The sequence below is a fragment of the Cygnus atratus genome, chromosome 11, assembly GCF_013377495.2.
Source record: "Cygnus atratus isolate AKBS03 ecotype Queensland, Australia chromosome 11, CAtr_DNAZoo_HiC_assembly, whole genome shotgun sequence".
Lineage (NCBI taxonomy): Eukaryota > Metazoa > Chordata > Aves > Anseriformes > Anatidae > Cygnus > Cygnus atratus.
This window is the reverse complement of record NC_066372.1, coordinates 21,476,438-21,495,638: the sequence shown is the minus strand read 5'-3', so window position 1 is coordinate 21,495,638 and position 19,201 is coordinate 21,476,438. Positions and strand designations below refer to the sequence as shown.

The following is a 19,201-nucleotide window of genomic DNA, read 5'->3' as shown; positions in this document are numbered from 1 at the left end:
TGCGAAGGATAATGCAGAGTGCCAATCACTGGCGGCGTACCACGCGGCATTGTTCTGATTCATAATAGTTCCTAATTTTGCCTGGTCTCGTGTTAAATGAGACGAAGATGTGCTGCTGTTTGCAGAAGGCTGCATCACGGCACAGGCGCTCAGAAGATCTGCAAACCCGAAGCCTTCTGTGGGGCTGCCGCCGGACGGTCACACCGCGCTGCTGAGCCACAGCAACGCCTTGTGCCCGAACGCCTTCTGCAGAGTGCTTGGCCCTCCAAGTCTTAATTCAGATTTTACCCAGCGATTACTGGAAGAGGAGTTCGGATGTCGAGCCAAGCGCACACAGGCTGGCTGTCCACGGGCTCACCCAAGGGCGCCCAGCAGCGGTGTGCAGGGTCTGCGTGCTGCCACAAACCCTGCCCGCACCGCGCAACCAGGTGGGAGAGGAGCTGGCGAGTGGTGGGGACAGAGCCCGGGGACTTCTTGCCTCGCAGCCTCCCTGCCTTGGCAGCCAGCGGAGGATCCCCGTGAGGGCTGCCGAGCATGCTCCCCACTCCCCAGGGCTTGGGGAGGCTCAGCCACGTGTGAGACAGCAGGGCAGATGGATGGACAGACAGACAGACACGGGCCCGCTGCTCCACGGGCGGAGGAGAGGTGCGAGAGAGAATCCTGTGCCACATGGTGCCTCGGGGTCTGTCCCATGCTCACTGGCAGTGCAGGGAGGACAACGGTCTCACCACTGCTCACGACCTCCATGTTCAAGCCACTTTGAGTCTTAAAAAAAATTGCAAAGATAATGTTTACACAACTGCGATACTCTTTTCTGCATAAAACAAACACGATCAATAGCTCACACGGACTGCACGGGGGTCGGGTTCCACATCTCCATGTTCCTTATCAATCATTCACCGGGGGATGAAAGCAGGATTAAAGGACTGCTGTTTGAGCAAGCACCGCTCTCCTATCGGGTACGGCACCCTGCTGGCACGCAGGTCACCTGGCGCGGTGGTGCAGCACCCGGCAAAGCAGCAGAGGTTCTCTGAGGAACATCCAGGGGAGAAGCGAAGAGCAGCAGGCAGGCAAGTACCGTTGGTACAGAAAGACACGGATCCAAAAGCAGAAAACATAAAATCCTTCTGGAAAACCACAGCAATTGAAAAGGGGAACGAGGAGGTCTCACCTTCAGGTGCTGCACTGTAAATAAATATAAACCAAACGCCTTGCAACAGCACAAAAGGGAGGGGCCGGGGGAGCTGGTCACAGCACAGTGGGACCCTCCTGGGGTTTTCCAGCAGCAAACCCACCAAGCCGGTGGTGTGGTGGCTCACACCTCTCTAACACGGTTTATTTCTTGAAAGAGGTCACAAAACTTCAGTTCTGACCAACTTGGCCCCAGGCCTGCAGCACGGCAGCAAGGATGCTGGGAGCCCTTGTCTCAGTGCCTGGTCAGGCACATGCAGAGGAGCCCACGAGCACCTTGTCAGGATGAGAATTAACTTCCGTAACATATCTGTAAGATGTAAAGTGCACAACTCTGATGTGTGACACCCATTAGTGCGGAGCAGCCTTGTGTGACTTACTGCAAAACAGAAACAAGGCTCCCGCAGGGAGATAAGCGCTGCACGCACTATCAAACAGAGGAATCCCAGATGATTTTTAAACTTTAAGACGATTAAAGTAACCTTGCATTCTTAGTTTTTCTAAGCTCCTCAGCCAAAATTAGGGTCATCCACAGCTAAAATAAAATGAGAGTTAATAATAGCAGCTCATCTGCAAATGAACAGCGTTCCTCGCTTCTGGCAGGAGCGTGTCCCGGCCCACAGAGCACCGCGGTCCCAGCAGCACATCCCTGAGCCTCGGGAGCTGCGGCTCCAGAGCCGTGCCCTGGCTGTGGGGAGGGACGAAGCCTCCGTGGGGAGGCTGCCAGCTGCTGTCTCTCTCTGGCAAGACCCCCCGCTGGGTGCTGGCTCAGCACCACGGTTGTTATTGAGCACAGAGGCGCTAGCACACGGCACCGGCGTGCTGCGGGAGCAGCTGGGAGTGCCATCGCACCGCGAGGGATGCCCTTGGCAGAGCCCTGCAGAGTCCCAGCACGGACCAGCCCAGGCTCGGTGCTCACCACGCCGGTGGGAAAGCCAGGTTTATTCTCGTGGACTTGGCAAGCACAACTTCAACATCTCCAGGGAGAGCCGGAGCCACCCCACGCTTCCAGCTGGCACTGCCCGAGGGACCGAAGCTTTGCTGCTGTGGACCGCGGCGCTGGGTGCAGAGCTGCTGTCTCAGTGCTGCACGCACATGGCAGAGGACTGCTGGTGGGTTGATGGTCCCCAGCCCATCACCAGCTGGGCACAGACACTGCCAGAGGAGGCAGCCTGGCTCCACTGCACCTTCCCCCCCAGCTGCCCAGCCAGGGACGGGCACTGGAACCAGAGCCCAGAGCTCCCTCGTTTCCTTCTCCCCCCCGGGGCTGTGCGCATGTCCTGCTCTACGCGTTTCTGCGTGTCGTGGTTTTATTTTGTTGAATTACTCCTCCGAGCAGCCTGAATGTGTTACACTTCATCATTTAATAAATTATACAAAGCTGTATTACACAGCGGCAGGGAAACTGCTCACCCATGCGTTTTCTGGCAGAGATTCAATTAACCACCACCACGGCACAGCCCGGCTAACGAGCACGCCTCCCCCTGCACCCAGCAGACAGGAGGACCTGTGCTCGCTGGTCCCCAGGGCCAGACCCAGCCGCCTGCAGACAAGGGCTCCCTTCCCACCACAGCCTGCTTTGTAATGGGGATGCACGATGCCGTGCAGGTGATGGAGAGGTCTTCAGTGTGTGATTTGTTATCCACTGGCCTGTTGCTGCTTTGGCTCATAGCCGGTAGACCCTGCAAAAGCTTTGCTCAGATACCACAACTAATTTTTCTTATTTTCTCTACAGACCACCACCAGGCAGCCCCAGGACGTGGTGTGACAGCGACGGGCAGTGCCTTGTGCTGCACAGCCAGACCCAGGGGTGCCCGAGTGCCCTGCCCGTGCTGGATCCCCGCTGCCGGCAGGGATGCACCAGGCTCACATCCCCCTTCATGCTCCATCCACCAGGGCCATGGGAAGCGGCCGTGCCAGGCTCCTACTCCATGTGTGGCCCCAGGGCCGCCCCAACACCCTGCTCCCACCTGGGCAGCACCGGTTGTGGCCAGCCCAGCCCACAGCAGCGTTCACCCTCCTTGAGCTGAAATGTTGAATTTCGGCACCCGCTCCAGGGATTAAGTGCAGGATTTGTGAAGGAAATAGCAGTGGCTGAACACAGCTCCTTTCTGCCCGACTCGCTTCTGAAAATCTCATTGTGGAGATGGCCATTCCTCCCTGCTCCATGAGCTTAGGAGAAGATTATTTTTTAAAGGAAACTGTCAAAAAAAGTCTACTCTACAAAGTGAAGTTGAAGCTTAAATCTCTTTAGCAGCAACATCTGAGCTGGGAGAGATCAAAGACCCACCAGCTCTGCTGCCAACACAAGGAGATTTTTCCTAGCAATTTGATTGCAATATTGTGGTTTAAATGCCTCATTTTCAAAATTCTGCATTGTATTGTATGAGCCTGGGATTTATTATCCCTCAGACAAAGTTAATGTTCCATTTGCAGGCAGGGCAAAGTCTTCCTGACAGCTCTCTTTGCCCTCAAAGTAAGCCGGCGCCTCATCTGTGGCATGGGGAGAAAATGGGCAAAAATGTGCTTGAAAATGGGCAAAAATGTGCTTCACATCCAGACAGGAGGAGGAAGCTCAGCAAGCCCTGGCTGCAGCAGGGAGCTGTGATCCACCAGCCCCCAGCGGGGCACACTCCTCTCCTCGCAGCCTCTCCCCACGGCAGCACGCCGCCGACTACTCGTGCAATCCGAGCATCCTCGGAGGTTGCCGGTGCAGCACGTCTTCCAGGTGTGCACTGAGCGCAGCAAGAACGACAGCTCAGATCACAAGTCCTGCCCTGCTCGTCCCCTGCAATATACCTAAGTATTTGACAATCGCCTGGCTGCGTATCACTGGCTGCAAACCGCTTCACAAGGCCAGGCAAGGGCAGTTCCACCCCGCGCTGGCTGCAAACATCGCTGCAGCAGACGTCCCTCAGCACCAATACCTCTCCCCGCGGGATGCCCCGAGCACCCACCAGTGCAGGCACCATGGGGCCGGGTCCCAGCCGCCCCAGCAAGGTGCCACCAGGCGATGGGGCCGTGCTGGGCACACGCAGGGACAGGCAGTGACACTCAGCCTCGGTGGCCCTGCTGCCCAACGCCAGCTGCTGCCTCGGAAAGCCCCTTTGCAGGGAGGTCACCAGGCAGCCCGTGCTGGCATCACGCCACGCCTGGCGCTGCGAGCAAGGCCTCTGCTCACGGCCCTCTGCGCCCACGCTCTGCTGTGGGCTCTCCCAAATGCCCAGAGAGCAGCGGAGCCGTGCCCCAGCTCCTGGCACCGTAGCGTCGCTGCATCTGCCCACGCTGCCCAGCGGGGAATGAGGGCTGCTGTGCACAAGCGACGCCTGGATGGCTTCCAGAGGCAGCCCCAGCGAGCGGGGAAAACGGGGATGGGAGGCAAGGAGAAGGCAAGGAGGGGCAGGTGGCTCCGCAGAACTGCAGACGGGGGGGGCGCCGAGCCAGGGGAGCCAGGCAGAAGACACGACTCTCACCACCACGGCACTTCCCGACTCACCGCAGGCAACGCAGCTGCCGTTTAGCAAGGGGGTACCAGAGCAGATTTAACCCCCGGGATGCTCACGGGGACATGCAGCTGGTGCCCCACAGCCTGACCTCAGCCCCCCAGCAGCCATCGACATCCCCCACAGGCAGGCAGCCAGCAAGGGGAAGGGGCTTGATTTAATACCAGAGTGTAATCCTGGTGTATTTATAGCATGTGCATTTTGCTGCTAATTCCCTGTTATCTGTAATCCTTCTTCCTAGCTGACACAGTAATTTCTGTCTTCAGGACTTATCATGGGAGTTTGCTCCAGAAGTTTATGAAGCTGTTGAGAAGGAAAGTTCCTAATGAAGCGACTTGGCAGCCTTAAACTCCAGACGATGGATTCCCTGCCTTAATCCACACGCGGGTTTTTGAATACCTCCGATGTGCTGGGATATACGAAAGGGCCTTCATGGCTCTCCATCACCAAATTCCAGTCGCTGTAATTTCTGCTTACGTCTCCATTTCAGAAAGACCCCGCTCTGGGATGGCGAACCAGACAGGAATCCTCTCTCAGCCGGGACGCAGCCCCCACAGAGGCAGTGGCTGCCCATCCCCTGCTGTGCCTGCAGAGGTGTCCCCCTTCCAGCGAGGTGTCCCCACAGGGAACCTGCTGCTCTCCCCCAGCCCCGCAGCCCCCGGCCCGGCAGCACGGCTCCCATGGGACCGGGTGCCCACACGTCGCACGTGGATGCACAGGGGACCGGCCGCGGCCACCCCGTGTCGCACAGCGCCCAGACAGCCTGCTGCTGGCTGCACTATCCCAACCCTCTGAGAGGCAGAGATGAGAGCCCCTGGAGAGGCGTGAGCTGCGCTCTAGGCGTGGAGCAGTCTCATTTCTGACAATGAAACTGGGAGCATGGAAATTTTCTCTCTGCCGAAGGCCCGACTCGGCAATGCATGCAGGAGCAGTGGGAAGTTAATGCTGTGTAATGGAGATCTGCGTCCCCTATGACAAATCCGAGTCCCGAAGCTGTATTTAATTTTTAAATGCAAACTCCATTGTTACTTTTACTTATTTTTAGCACGATCTGGACAAGCTCCATCCGGATGAAGCCTCCAGCTGGCTCACCCCAAGCAGTCGTCGGGGCTCTCCCCGTGTCCCAGGCTGTGATGTGCAGCGGGTGATGCCCCATGCCTGCGGAGCTGGCAGCAGATGGGGATTTTTTTGCACCAAAATAATGCAAAAATGCAGCGGAGGAGCCCAGGCCATCACACAGAGAAGCTCAGCTGGTGGCACACTCACAAAGCTGCTTTGGCTTTCTGCCAGTCCACCTGCTCACCGCGGGGGGACCCGGGGTCCCTGGAGCCACAGCCTGCGGTGGTGGAGCTGCACTGAACCGGGGCTGGGGCTGGGGCTGGGGCTGGGGCTGGGGCTCCCTCCCCGCCCGTGGCAGAGCCCGGCCTTGTCTACAAGTACTCCATAGCGTCAGTGTGCAGCGTGGCGATGGGAACCTGGCCACGGGTGGCTGGGAACAAGAAAAACAGATTCTGCTCTGCGAAGCCCGAGGAGGCACTGACATTTTATTTCACAAAGAGTCCATGACCCTGGCTCATGTGAAGCAAGAAATAGCTTTTTCCATTTGCCCCACACACCCGCGGGGCCACCTGGAGTCCCGGGACCGCCCCGCGTTAGCCATTTCTTCCGTCCCCAGGAACCTCTCCCCCATGCCCCATCACCAGCCACCACCCCAGGACACCCCAGCTGCCAGCCGTGGTGACACCCTGGTGGCACCAGCATGGCGCTGCCGCAGAGCCTCCCCCCAAGGCTGCACAAAGCGCTCCTCAGCCTGAGCACAGCCCCGGAGCGAGGCACGCACCAAGGCCCAGTGACTGATGACATGTCGCCTTACATTTTGGTATTTATTGCTGCTGTGTAACGTTTATGAATTAAATTGGGAATTTATAAGTCTATAATTTAGTGGCACTGAAAACCTCCCTCCATAAAAGCAAATTGGTTTTTCCTATAACTCAAACTCACTTTTTTCATTCATGCAAGCTTGGAGTGGCTCCATGTGTGCTCTTGTTTAAATTGGCACCCGTTTTCCATAAAGCACGCAAAATATTCTTGGTGCAACTAATTCTGGTATGCATTCTTTGGAGGCTGATAAACATGTTCAGAGTGATCATCTGACGATGAGTGTTGCTTTGTCAGAAAGTAAGCCCTGCTTGCTGCACACAAGAGGAACAGACTTCCAAGCGAGTCGTGCTGTGAGTAGCACGTGGGAGCTGAAGGTGCTTCAGCTACAGCTGCACTTGCAATGGCTGCATGACCAAGGGGACAGCAGAAGTGCCTAGTTTTGTGCTGCAAATGAAAAACTGGATCACTGCATCTCCAAATTCACATGAGAAGCACCTGAAGTCTGTCCCTGGGAGTCATGCTGGCTGCAGAGTAGCTTGAACAAACTGCTAACAGGTTTGTGGACCTGAGCCATGCACTCTCATAGGACCCCAGAGCTGAGCTTTGCACTTTGTGGTCAGCACCGCTGCACACACAGCTGATGAAAAATAAAAAAACAACCAAAAATATAAGCTGTGTGTGCTACTCACAACCAGAAGAGCAGGCACCTTCGGCTTTCTTGGCAACATTCCTGCTGAGCAGCTCGCTTTTCTTCAAGCAACTGAATGCAGCAAAAAGCTCACAGAAGAAAAAAAAAGTATAAATGGTTCATAAAAAATTTACTTTTCATGAAAGTGAAGCGAGGCGCTAGAAGAAACAGAGCAGCAGTTACAGAAAGGCCCAGCGAAGCCCAGCTGCTCTTCTGCCTCACCCTCTGCCATCCCAGAGCACCTCCCGAAAGCTGGCACCCGATGGCCACTGCAGCATGACCAAAGGCTTGGGATGGCAACTGGCAGCATTTCAATATATGCACAGCCTCGACATGCCTCCTTTTGTATTTCTGAAACACGAATGTAACCAGATCTTTATGACAACCCGTGCCGTACTTGGTTACATGAGGCCCATTCACAGTGGGGCTCATTGTATTTAACAGCTTTTATCTGGTTTGCAGGGATTGCGTCTCAGTTTTTGATGTAGATTTGAGAAAAGTGGACAATTTCTGCCCATTGTTTGTATAACCACACACGTGGTTTGCATTTCCAGTCCGCATTTTATCTCCAGATCTGCAAACAACGTGCAAGCCCCAGGCAGCCCCGGAGGTGCAGTGCGGAGCAGCCGGCGGAGCCGCAGCCGCTCGCAGCACAGAGCGAGCTGTTTAATTGCTGGTAATCCACGTCGAGTGCCCACCACACTTGGTACTGTACTTAACAAGGCTCTGAAATAATTCTCTGTGAGAAGCCAGACTAACAGCTCCATGCCAAGAGCTTCTCAGGAAACGGACACAGGACCTCTGGTACGCCAGTCCTCCGGTAAAAGTAACGCTGAGGTTTACGACTTCTTCCAGAATTATTTCCCTGAAAATAAATTCATCTGTGCAGTCTCCTGGATAGAGGAGAAAGTAGTACAGCTAATGCATCTAAAGACTGAAGGAAAAAAAAAAAAAGAAAAAAAAAACACAATAAAACAACAACAAAGGGCAAATTCTGATTTCAAAAGAGTAAGAAATTCAAAACCCTGATTCTGAACCAAACTAAAAGCAGGCTCAGGAGCAATTAATATTTAAATCTCCCTGAATTGCAGCTCAAGAATAAAGATTGTCACAGAACGAACTGACAAATGCAAGCCTTGTGATTAAGGCAAAACAGATCTTATTTGTGTGCTACAGAAATGACCATATGTGGAATCCTTTTGGGAAACTGTAATCAGTCAGATTAACATGATAATGAACTCTTATTTACTGAGCAATAGGAAGATCTTTGTCCTCAGAGACACTGCATTTCTCACTGAATATTGAGAAAGATGACTTTTTTTATAACCACGGATATCACTTGAGTGCAAGATTGTTAATCCTCCCCAAAAGGTGATTTCACAGGGAAATAAAGGAGAGCAATTTTAAGACATAAATGATCTACGCTAATATAGGGGCAGACAGTGAAAACTTTCAATAAATCTGATACTGCCTTCAGTGGGAAGTGAAATCTAGAGACAAGCAACGCATGACGACAAGGTTGTTTTACCTGTAACACCATGGAACAAACTTCAGGTAACGCGCTGGGCACGACGCAAGGAGCCCCACGGTTTCTTTCCATCGTCCCCCCTCGGTTAGAGCAGTCCCTCTACGCGGGGTGCCTTCTTCGTATCTTTTCTGGAGCAGCTTAAATTGGAGGAAAACGCTTTGTGAACCCTCCTAGCACAGAGGGGGACAGGGCAGGCAGTGCCAGCATCCCTCTGCTCCATGCACACCAGGGGGGTCCCGGCCCCCCGGCGCACAGGGGCTGCTCCAGGCCAGGCTGTGGGGCTGGGGGCACCGAGCTGGGGGGACGCTGCGGGACCTGGGGTGGCAGCACCGGGAGCCCATCGTTTGTGGAGAACCGAAATCCTCCAAGGAGCGGGGGGCACCAGCACCAAATCACCACCACTGCCGGGCGGGGAGCTGCGGTGGGGCAGCGTGGGGAGGCTGCAGCACTCCTGCTCACAGCCCGGCTCCTGCACTAAGCGCTCAGCAAGCCTGTTGAGCAGCTGGGTGTCGACATCAGAGCGCAGCAGAGAAGAGTTGTTTTATTCATCAAAAGGCTGGGATAAGAACATGTCCAGTAAGAGCCCGTAATGGCAGCGGAGCACCGTAACTGCTGGTTTACCGTGCCCATCTCTCTGGAGGCACGCGCTGGTTTGCACGAGAGCGCTGCCCACACCTCCCCTGGGCAAAGCCCCTCTGCTGGGCTGTCTCAGCAAAGCGAACCCACGGCGTTTCCATCCCAGGGAGAAATAACTGTGCAGCTCTGGCAAGGAGTAACTCGTTGCGAAGGCAGATTAGAGGTCAGCTCTCATCTTCCCAGTGCACAGAGCGCTGTGTGACACCCGCCGAGCTCTGACGGGAAGGAAAAGCTCAGAGGGAAGGCTCGGCTCTGGCTGCTGGGAGGAGGCCTGGCAGGGACTGCTGCCCGCCAGCCCAGGGAGCAGGGCCGGGGCGCTGGCACGGTGCCCCTGGGCAGTTCCAGAGGTGCTCCCGTTCCCAGCCTGGGCTGCGCACCCAGACCTGGAGCCACACAAGTGCCTCCCCAAAACCCAGTCCTCCAGCCCCGGGCACCCGTCCATGCTCTGCCCCGAGCTTCCTTGGCACACCCGTAACTGCAATTAACACCTAACAGCTCAGGTCCAAAACGAGCCACTTGACTCCAGCTGGCTCTCAGGTGGTTGTTTAATTCAGGGAATCTCGTTCGTCGCCTTTGTTTCCTAGAAATGTTTCTTGGCAGCACAAGATGCCCACAGGGCAGCCGCTCTCCCCTGCCAGCAGGAGCGCTCGGCTCGGCTGCAGCCCGTTTGCTTCCCTCCCAGGCTGCCCGGACGGAGCTCACTTGCTCCCCACACATTTTTCCCTGTTTTGTCAGGATTTTAGGATCCAGGAGAAGCTGACCTGGAACCGCAGAACAGTCCCAGGATCATTCTCTTGCCCATCACATGCAGACCCCACACGTCTGCCAATACTCCTATCACCTGAAGTTTTGATAGCACAGCTCCGCACAAGGAGTGAAGTGTTTACAAATGACTGTGGTTTTCAGAAATGAAAAGGAAGAAAAACTACTTCAGCTGACGTGTGGTTTTACTTCCAAGGGCTGGTTGGCATAATATCAGGAGCAAGCACAAGAAGTGATGCGTTTGTCATCTCCACAAGGCCTTTTTTTTTGCCTGTGGGTTTAATGTCTCCAAATACATATTCATTTAAATGCAAATTTCTGGTTTCACCTGGGACCCAACCAAAGCTTTTGCTGAAATGAATGCTGTACTTTCCTATTTACCCTCCATTCCCCCCTGCTTTCTTCTGTACCTCAAAGCCTGTACAGGTGACCCGGACCTTCAGACCTCGCCGGGAAGAAAGCACAACAGGGGAAGGGGAAGGGGAAGGAGACCCAGGGCTGCTGCTGCTCCTCAGCACGCCGCTCACCACTCGCCGTGCCCAGAGCTGGGGGCCATTTTGCCATTTTGCTGAAGAAAACACAAAAAGCATGAGGCTGCAGAGGGCTGAGCCCAGAGGAAGGCTCGCCATGGTGCACTTGCAGTGCCAGCGGGGCATTTCCAGCTGCAAGGGGATGGCACCTGGGTTGGTTGTTGCCTTTTTTTTTTTTTTTTTTAGTAAAGAAAGCCCAAAAAAAGGTCTCAGTCCTTCCAGCCAGCAGTCACATGCCAACGTCACATATGACCTTTTTCAGATTAACCCAAGAGGGCAAAAAGCATTTCCTTCGTAGTGTGATTTGGGGAATGGTTATGCAGGCTGACATCTTCTACTGAGAACACCCACAGGCCACGGCGTGGTGGTATTTTCAGAAAGCACATCAGGAGACTCCAGGCTGTTCTGAGCTCGCAGCAGGCACCCGGTGGGGCCGCTTCCCGGTGCCAGCCCCTCGCTGCCCACCCCGGCCCCCCGCCTCCCCCCCTGCACCCCCCGCCTGGCCAGCCGCAGGGGCGAAGCACAGCTCTGCTCCTACAGAGGCTACAGCGCACCTGTAACTGCACTGGGAAGGGTAGTGGAAAGTCCCATGAGAAGACAAGAAGCCCTTTGCACGTCCCCGAATCCTATGGTGAAGTAACAAAGCAGTGCCCTGTAAAGAGGCCACGCACCAGAAGAGCGAACAGGAAACAACCTTCATTTCTAGAAGCAAAAGCAGTTTCTGTATCATATTCTGTAAAATAAGTGATCTAATCCCTGCTAATAACATCACAGGCAGTATATTTCTTTCATCACCATCTATAATAATCTAATTCCATATGTACAGTGGGCACCACGCACATACTTCCTGAATGCTAAGTGCTCATGTGGGTTCAGATAATGGCTGGGAAGGAAACGAGGCCCAGCCTCGCTGCATACTAAAATCCAGCCGCGCTAGAAGGATGCCTTCACAGTAACTTGTTTACTTTCCATATCAAAAAAAAGACAGAATAAAGGATCCTTAGCTACACTCAACAAAAAAATGTTTGACAAAGCATCGTGTTTAGAGATGAGAAACAGTGAGACGGGCGGTCTGACATTTTAAAGAAACGCTTTTGCTGCCTTTGCACAAAAGACAAGCGGCAGCAGCAGCAGCCCTGCGCGGGGGGAGCCTCTCGGGCAGCCCGTCAGCAGTGCGCTGAGCCCCCACAGCGCTGCAGCCGCCGCCCCCGGGCTGCACAGCGAAGGGGAAAACACAGAATAGAAAGAAAGCACTGCCACATCGCAGTGGGTAGAAGAGCAAGTGTGGAAACAAACCCGCACCCGAGAAGGAGAAAGCCCCGGAGGGCAGGAGCTGGCCCCCACGGAGACCCCCAGCCCAGCTCCAGCACCTCCTGCCGCAACCCAGAGCTGAGGCACTCAGAACCAGCAGCGCCTTTGGAAACTGCAGCAGGAAACAACTTGGCCGAGGTGGCAAACAGGCCCGGCCCCCGAAATGCCAGGTCCCAGGTTTCTGCCCGCTGTCAGCAACAGGCGGCGCGGGAAGAGGTGCGCGGGGAGTTGGGATCTGCCAGCTGCAGCCGTGACATTTCTGCATAACCTTTAGTCACTACAGTTACAAAAGTTCTTGTGACTGAATTCCCACATTTTTTTATCGTACCTAGGAGTAACACAATCCTGCCTCGGAAGCCATGAAGTTGTGGGGAAGAGCCCACGGGCACCCTTAGGACTTCTGCTCCCGGGAGCACTGTGTTTAGCAGGCTGAAGGGGATTTTGGCAGCTCACGGCTCCGTGCCCGCAGCATGTACCTGCACAGCAATCCCTCTTCCCTGCACGGCCTGGCCAGGCTGCCCACCATTTATATGCAAATTAAAGATCCCATCTTTGCAGCTCTGCGCCCTCCGGCAGGGTCGGGTACCTCGCTCACCGAGCACGGAGCCATCGGCGCTGCAGCCGCACAGGGCCCTGCAAACGCGGCAGGGGCAGCAGCATCCACAGGCACTGCATTGTAGTGGGTGGAGAAGTGGCTAAAAGCCAGAAACTGTGGGTGTCCCAGCCAGAAAAGGCCTCAGGCCTCTGTGCCCACCTCCTTCCCCAGCCTCCAAAGGCTGCCGCACACCTGGTGAGCCCTTCGCCAGGCACTGAGCTAGCACAGCAGGGCCTGGCCTCAGCAGGGCTTGGGACAATACTGCAGCAGAAAACATTACCAGGAGCTATGACTAATGCCACAGGAGTGAGCAAAAGCACTCCAAGTCACTGAGATTTTCATTTAGAATTGAAATCCAAAGCATGTTTGAATTCTGCATCATTGTCCGCTTTGTGCAGTGCTGAAAAATTTGCGTAGTGGTTTCTCCAGCGATGTTTTAAAGGGCAAATATTTGCTTCTGCTGGGTATGGCCCAGTGGCTTTGCAGCAATGAGTTGCAGCAGCCCAGAGCTCACCAAAGGCCACAGCTGACCCTGGCCATGTGCACACGTGCCCAGAGCACGTTCCTATCCAGGGCTGCTGCTTGCTCCCGGCACCTCCAGCAGAAATGGGGCCGTGGCACTGGGACAGGCAGCTCCATGCAGGCACGTGGCAGCATGCTCTGACATGTGGAGACCTCGGGTGGGCAAACACCCCTCAGCCCTTACAGCTCCTCCTGCCCAAGTGACGTCCCAGCACCACGAGGGTCCTGCCCCACACGCTCCTGCTCCAGGCTCCCACCGCAGGCAGCCTGGTGGTGCGGAGAGCCCTGGCAGCACGCCGACTGCACTGCACCATCGCCAGACGTGAGGGCTGGTGCATGGCTGGGGATGTTCCCACCCCACAGCTCTGTCCTCCCCACCCCAGAGCACTTGCAGATGCTGGGGCAGTGCCTGGGAGCACCCCAGGAGTGATGCCAAGCACGGAGACCCGGCTCTGCCAGCCACCTGCCAGCAGAGCGCAATCGTCCCGCGTGAGCTTGGCCATGTCATTAAACTGCCTCCAATAGCTCAAACTTTACCACTGTTAAAAAACAACTTCTCGCAATGCTGAGAAGCTCAAGCAAGAACAGAAAAGGTCTTTGCTCTGCTCCCAGCACCCGCTCTGTGTTCACTGAGGTGGCCTGGACAGCCACGACAGCCTTGTCTGTTTACCCACTGCTGCGTGGCAATGGCATGAGCTTGAAATGCTATTTAGAGGGAAATTAATACTGAGAGCTAAAACTAATCCCCAGAAACACAGCCAATGGCTGGTCCACAGGCTCAGCAGAAGCTGGATTTTTATAGAAACCTGAATTTTGGGTCAGATTTCTCCTGCCGGCAACAGTTCACAAGAGGGGCTGCCCATGTGCATCCCCGCAGGAAGCGGTCAGGGCCCCAGACACTCCCCTGAGCACCCATCAGGGGTCGACCTCAGCACCCACACCTGGGGCTCCCCCTTCCCGGTCAGGATCCATCCCCCCCACAGCCCCCCTGTGCAGGTTCTTGCCCCCAGCAGCAGAAGCAGCTGCAGGGAACCCAGGTGCCACCCACGGCCCTTTGCATTTGCGATGAATTCAGACAAATTACTGATGAAATGATGTCAGGCAGGAGGATTACTCATGTTCGTGTAGAAAGGCAGTGCTTTGAGCCCAGATGGCTGCGTAAGCTTTACCGCAGCCGGGATCAGCGGATGAGAATTGCACAACTTAATGGAAGGAGACTTCCGATCGAGAGCTTGATTGAAGCTAATGCAAGCTGAATATCTAAACACGAAACACTAGATTACTTCACCAGTGACAGCTCAATAGTAAATACAGACTTTTCCTGGTCTGCTCCCCCAGAGCCTGCCTGCTGCAGTGCACACTTTTACACCAGCAGGTTTGGGTGCCCACGGGATGAGCGTTGCCTTCAGGAAGCCTGTACAGGGAATGGGATGCCACTCATGTGGCAACACCTGAACCCATCCCAAAAATCTGGGGAGGAGGGGGGAAACAGTAAACAAAGCTGTGTGAATCTGGAATTCAGAGGAACAACTAAAATCTCAACCCCTTAAGTAAAATGAAATAAAGGAGATGAAGATGCAACTCAGTGCATTGACTCCTGAGTTTATTTTAAAACACAGACTGTAGTAGAATTAAAAATAATTACCGAAATGAAGCCTGTCTGTGCCTGCACTACCAGATCCAGCTACTTCAAGCTGAGGAGAAATCAGCCCCCAAAGACGAGCCTCCCTTGGCAGTGGGGAGGACGCTGCTGCCCCAGCAGCCCGGGGATTGGCGGCTCCCCACAGCCACATTGCTGAGGTTTGGCTTTGTCCAAATGCTGCCATCCCTCCTCCGCAGTGAGCAGGTGGTCGGCACCTTGCTGCCCCCCACCACCGCGGGCAAAGGTGCCGCTGCTCTTGCAGCTCCGTCACCCCAAAATCACAGTACCGTCACCCCAGTTGGAAGGGAGGTCTCGCTGCCACGAGCCGCCGGCTGTCCCCAGGGAGCCGTGCCCACCCACACCCTGGGGTCAGGGCAGCACCCAGTGGGGACGCCCAGCTGCTGAGCACAGCCTTCTCGTGACAGCAGCCTTGCACTCGTGCAGCTGGGGACCAAAGTGTTCTTCCTTGGTCCTGATGGGAAACCTCAGGTGGCGATGAGATCAAGGCTTGCTGGCGCTGGTGCAGAGCTTTCCTGCCATCCGGCCAGCTCACGGCATTGCGGGGCGCAGCCCATGTTTGAAAAGGAAATATTTTTTTCCAGGGTGGGGCAGCGACAGTATTCAGATGCACAAGGCGTACTTCACAAATGAAGTTGTAAGGGGCGTTGTACTGAAGTTTCAGCTGACCACAAAGTCTCTCATCCCTGCATATACATACAGCTGTACATGGAGAGAAAAAGTTCTTCAAATGAGCAATATCTGGGAGAAGCAGGCAAACATCATGTCCTGGTTTCAGGTAGGACAGAGTTAATTTTCCTCCTAGTAGCTGGCAGGGTGCTATGTTTTGGATTAGGATGAGAAGAGCGCTGATAACATGCTGATGTTTTAATTGTTGTAGAGCAATGCTTACACCAAGCCAAGGACTTTTCAGCTTCTCGCTCTGTCCTGCTAGCGAGCAGGCTGGGGGTGCAGCAGGAGCTGGGAGGGGACAGACCCAGGACAGCTGACCCAAACTGGCCAAAGGGGTATTCCATACCATGGGACGTCATGCTGAACAATATATAGGGGTGGCTAGCCGGGGTGGGGGGGGCCGGCTGCTTGGGGATAGGCTGGGCATCGGTCAACGGGTGGTGAGCAATTGCATTGTGCATCACTTTGTACACATTATTACTATTATTATTATTATTATTATTATTGTTATTATTTTTCCTGTCTTAATAAACTGTCCTTATCTCAACTCACAGGCTTCACTTTCCCGTTTCTCTCCCCCATCCCGGAGAGGGAGGGGGGAGGGTGAGCGAACGGCTGTGTGGTGTTTGGCTGCCAGCCGGGCTAAACCACAACACATCATCTTTCAGCAGCCTCCAATCTTGCAGAACTGTGGTATGCTATTATTTGGGAACCTAGCTTTTGTGACTGGCTTACTAGGCCAAAAATCAGCCCCTGCGAAAGCCTCCCAAAGCCAGGGAGATTACACCTGAATTAAGTCTGCTCTGCTTCTCCACAGCTCCTGATGTACAGCCCGAGATCCTCATTACCATGGCATTGAGACCAAGGCCAGGGATCTTAAGGCACACTTTGCAATATCTGAGGGCTCCCTAAAGGTTCCACCTTTATACAATCATATGAAAATATGCACTTGAAGTATTACCGGAATATAAATTAATCTAATTTTCCCTACAACAAACAACTGCATGAATAACGAACACCACAATATATTCCAGAGTCCCTGCAATTATGAGCAAACCTGCAATTACATACTGCTGTTTGCATGCAAGGCATGAAGTTCAACCCATTAATTTGAATGGAGGTCTCTTAATGAAATGGGCTTTGCAGAAGGTCTATAAGGCGGTAAAGCATCTGAATTCAGAGATCAATTGCTGCCTCAAATACAAAAACAAGGGTGGTGAAGCCCTTCCTCACCACAGCTATGGCTGCATCTACCCCAGGCAGCGCAGCGCCCATCTTCCCTGAGCCTGGTCCGTGCACAGCGCCCGCTTCCCCTCCTGCAGCACGCTGCCCTCACCTGCAAGGCACTCGGGAAGGACGCCTTCGGGCGACAAAAAGCCCTTTCTTTCCCTGACAAGTGAAGAAGCGAGGCTGGAAGGGGTAAAGCTGCGGCACAGCCCCACCAAGCACCCTGCACAGCGCGGGGACTGCGCCGCCTGCGTGCCCAGTGCCACTCCTGGCACTGCCTGTCATCCTCCCACATGCAGAAACGTTGTCTGACAATAAGAAAGAATGATTTTAGGACACGTGTCATGGAAAGTGGCCTAGCAATATACTCAACTGGATTTAGGCCTGTTTTTTGCTTTCCTTCCTGCCATCATGGGTATAAACATGGAATACAGAACTACATGGAAAAAAGCTCCAGAGATGTGAAGGGACTAATATAGAATAATTCACTAAAAATATGAATCAGACTAGTGTCAGGCTCACAGAGGTATTAAAAATTGATTTCAAAAGGCAGAACTCACACAAAGGCCCGGAACAGGAGAGTGCGTGCACCTGCTGCACGGCTCCAAGGGGCTGAGGGCTCCTGCTGTGGCCGGAGCAAGCTCCCTCCCTCTTCCCAGACCCATTTCTCTGCATAACGGGCCCCAGACCTGGCTCTCGGAGCAGCAATGCCTCTTATAGTAACGCTCGGAACTGCAATGCCTCTTGTAATAATGTGATGCTTCGGGTAGTGCCCCTCGGTACCTGCAGGCCAGCTCTAAGTAAAGGCTCCAGCTCCACACCTGAAAGCACCTCAGGGCTCCCCCATCCTCACAGCTGTGGCAGCACGCTCAGTAGAATCTGGTCAGAAAAAGCATCTTCACGAGAAACTTATCATTAATTTTAAAACATCTCCAGCTCCCGGGTCCAGCCCCACCACCGAGACCCCGTCCCCTCCCAGCCGCCTGCTCTGGGGCACCCCGGAGCCGCCCTCCCCTCCTGGGGCACCTCGTACTGCCGAGTGCATTTCCAATTACTCGTGTTAAACAGGCCCCTCAACCCACATCAGCAATATTCACCTCCCTTAATTAAAGATGGCAGTAATAAACATGAAATATGGACAAAAAAGGATTTTAATAAATACTGCCTCGGGGAGCTCGTGTATCCTTGGGAGTCGAGCTGGAAACGCTTAATATCAGATGTTGCATTGTTATGAAATTAAAACAATATATTGCCACATAAAAGTGGTATTAAAAATAATTATCATAAATTAGGCTTGGGTAGGCTGAAACTACCATGGGCACAAAGCAGCAGCAGGAGGAAAAGTGGGGGGCAGAGAGATACCCGCCAGTGCCAGTGCTGTCCCCACGCACAGCCCTTCAACTGGGGGTCCCGGAGCCCCAAGGAGGGGTTCCCCCTTTGGAAGCAGCCATTTCTAGGTGGCCATGCTGCAGCAGGGGTTGGACTGATGCCCCCGGAGGCCCCCCCAACCTCAGCCATTCCATGATTGAGCATCCCCAGGATGCCCCAGCAGCAGGTGCCCAACAGCATCCCCAGGAGCTTGGCCTGGACACTGTTTGGAAAAAGCACCCATTTCTGCACTAAACCCACTCAGAGGTGACCCGAGAAGGGCTGAGCACTCACCGCATGCCCCAGGTGATGCACAGTCGCTTTGTGCCTGGGTTCACCAGGCTCCAACCCCACCAGGACGCACTGCTGGGCAGCTTGGCTGCTGCGGGATGCTCCAGGGCCAGGCACGGTTTGGTGGGGCCAGGCACAGCTTGGCAAGGCCAGGCACGGAGCTGTTCTGCCTGCAGCCCCCTCAGCACCGGCCAAGACACGGCTCCCAGGGGAGAGCTGCACTCGCACCAGGCCTGCCCCGTGGAAGGGCCGTCAGCAACCACAGAACCGAGCTGCTGCCTCCCCCAGCCCCAAAACGTGCTTCCCCCCGCATTCCTCACCCCAGTCACGGATTTCAAGGTGACCAAAACTGAAATAATTAGTCAATGCCTAATTAAGATTCTCGCTGCCCTGCAGAGCCCGCAGGGCAAGGACTCGGCTCACAGGTTTGTGTTCGATGACAGAGTTCAAATATTTACATTCTCAGGGAGTAAGCGCTCAGCAGACTCGGGATTTAAGCATTTAAATGGCAATTTCTTTGGGATACAGACTGGCCATCACTTGAGTTTCTGATTGTAAGAAAATTGTATAAACCCGATCTCATTTCATACCTCTGCATGAGGAAGCTCCAAAAGTCTGAAGGAAAGCAGCATTTTGCTGATAACTGAAAATGGTGTCAGCATGGGTAATCGTCGTCCTTCCAGCCCGACTGATCACGGGGAAAATAAAGGAAATGCTGATACCAGCTGCTGCTGCTGGAGAGCGGACGCCAAACACAGCTGATGAAAAATGAACCCTGTCAAATCTATTTGATTTTTTTATGATGAGTTTAAAAAATTGGTTAATAAAGGCAACAG

General features: G+C 54.3%; 1 protein-coding gene across 9 annotated transcripts in view; it reads right to left on the bottom strand.

Annotated features, from left to right (window-relative positions):
* Positions 1-19,201, bottom strand: part of FRMD5 (FERM domain containing 5) — an 81,265-nt gene that overhangs the window by 21,099 nt on the left and 40,965 nt on the right. Inside the window, exons 1-2 of one of the 9 annotated variants that reach the window (XM_050713036.1) lie at positions 12,626-12,691; positions 8,792-8,928 (exon numbers count right to left, since the gene is read on the bottom strand). The exons of 7 other annotated variants lie outside the window; for them this stretch is intronic. In XM_050713036.1, the coding sequence (XP_050568993.1) occupies positions 8,792-8,863 (72 nt within the window). In that variant the 5' untranslated portion in view covers positions 8,864-8,928; positions 12,626-12,691. Of the gene's footprint in view, positions 1-8,791; positions 8,929-12,625; positions 12,692-19,201 lie in introns of those variants that run through there. One more of the 9 variants, XM_035568942.2, reaches the window with a different exon arrangement.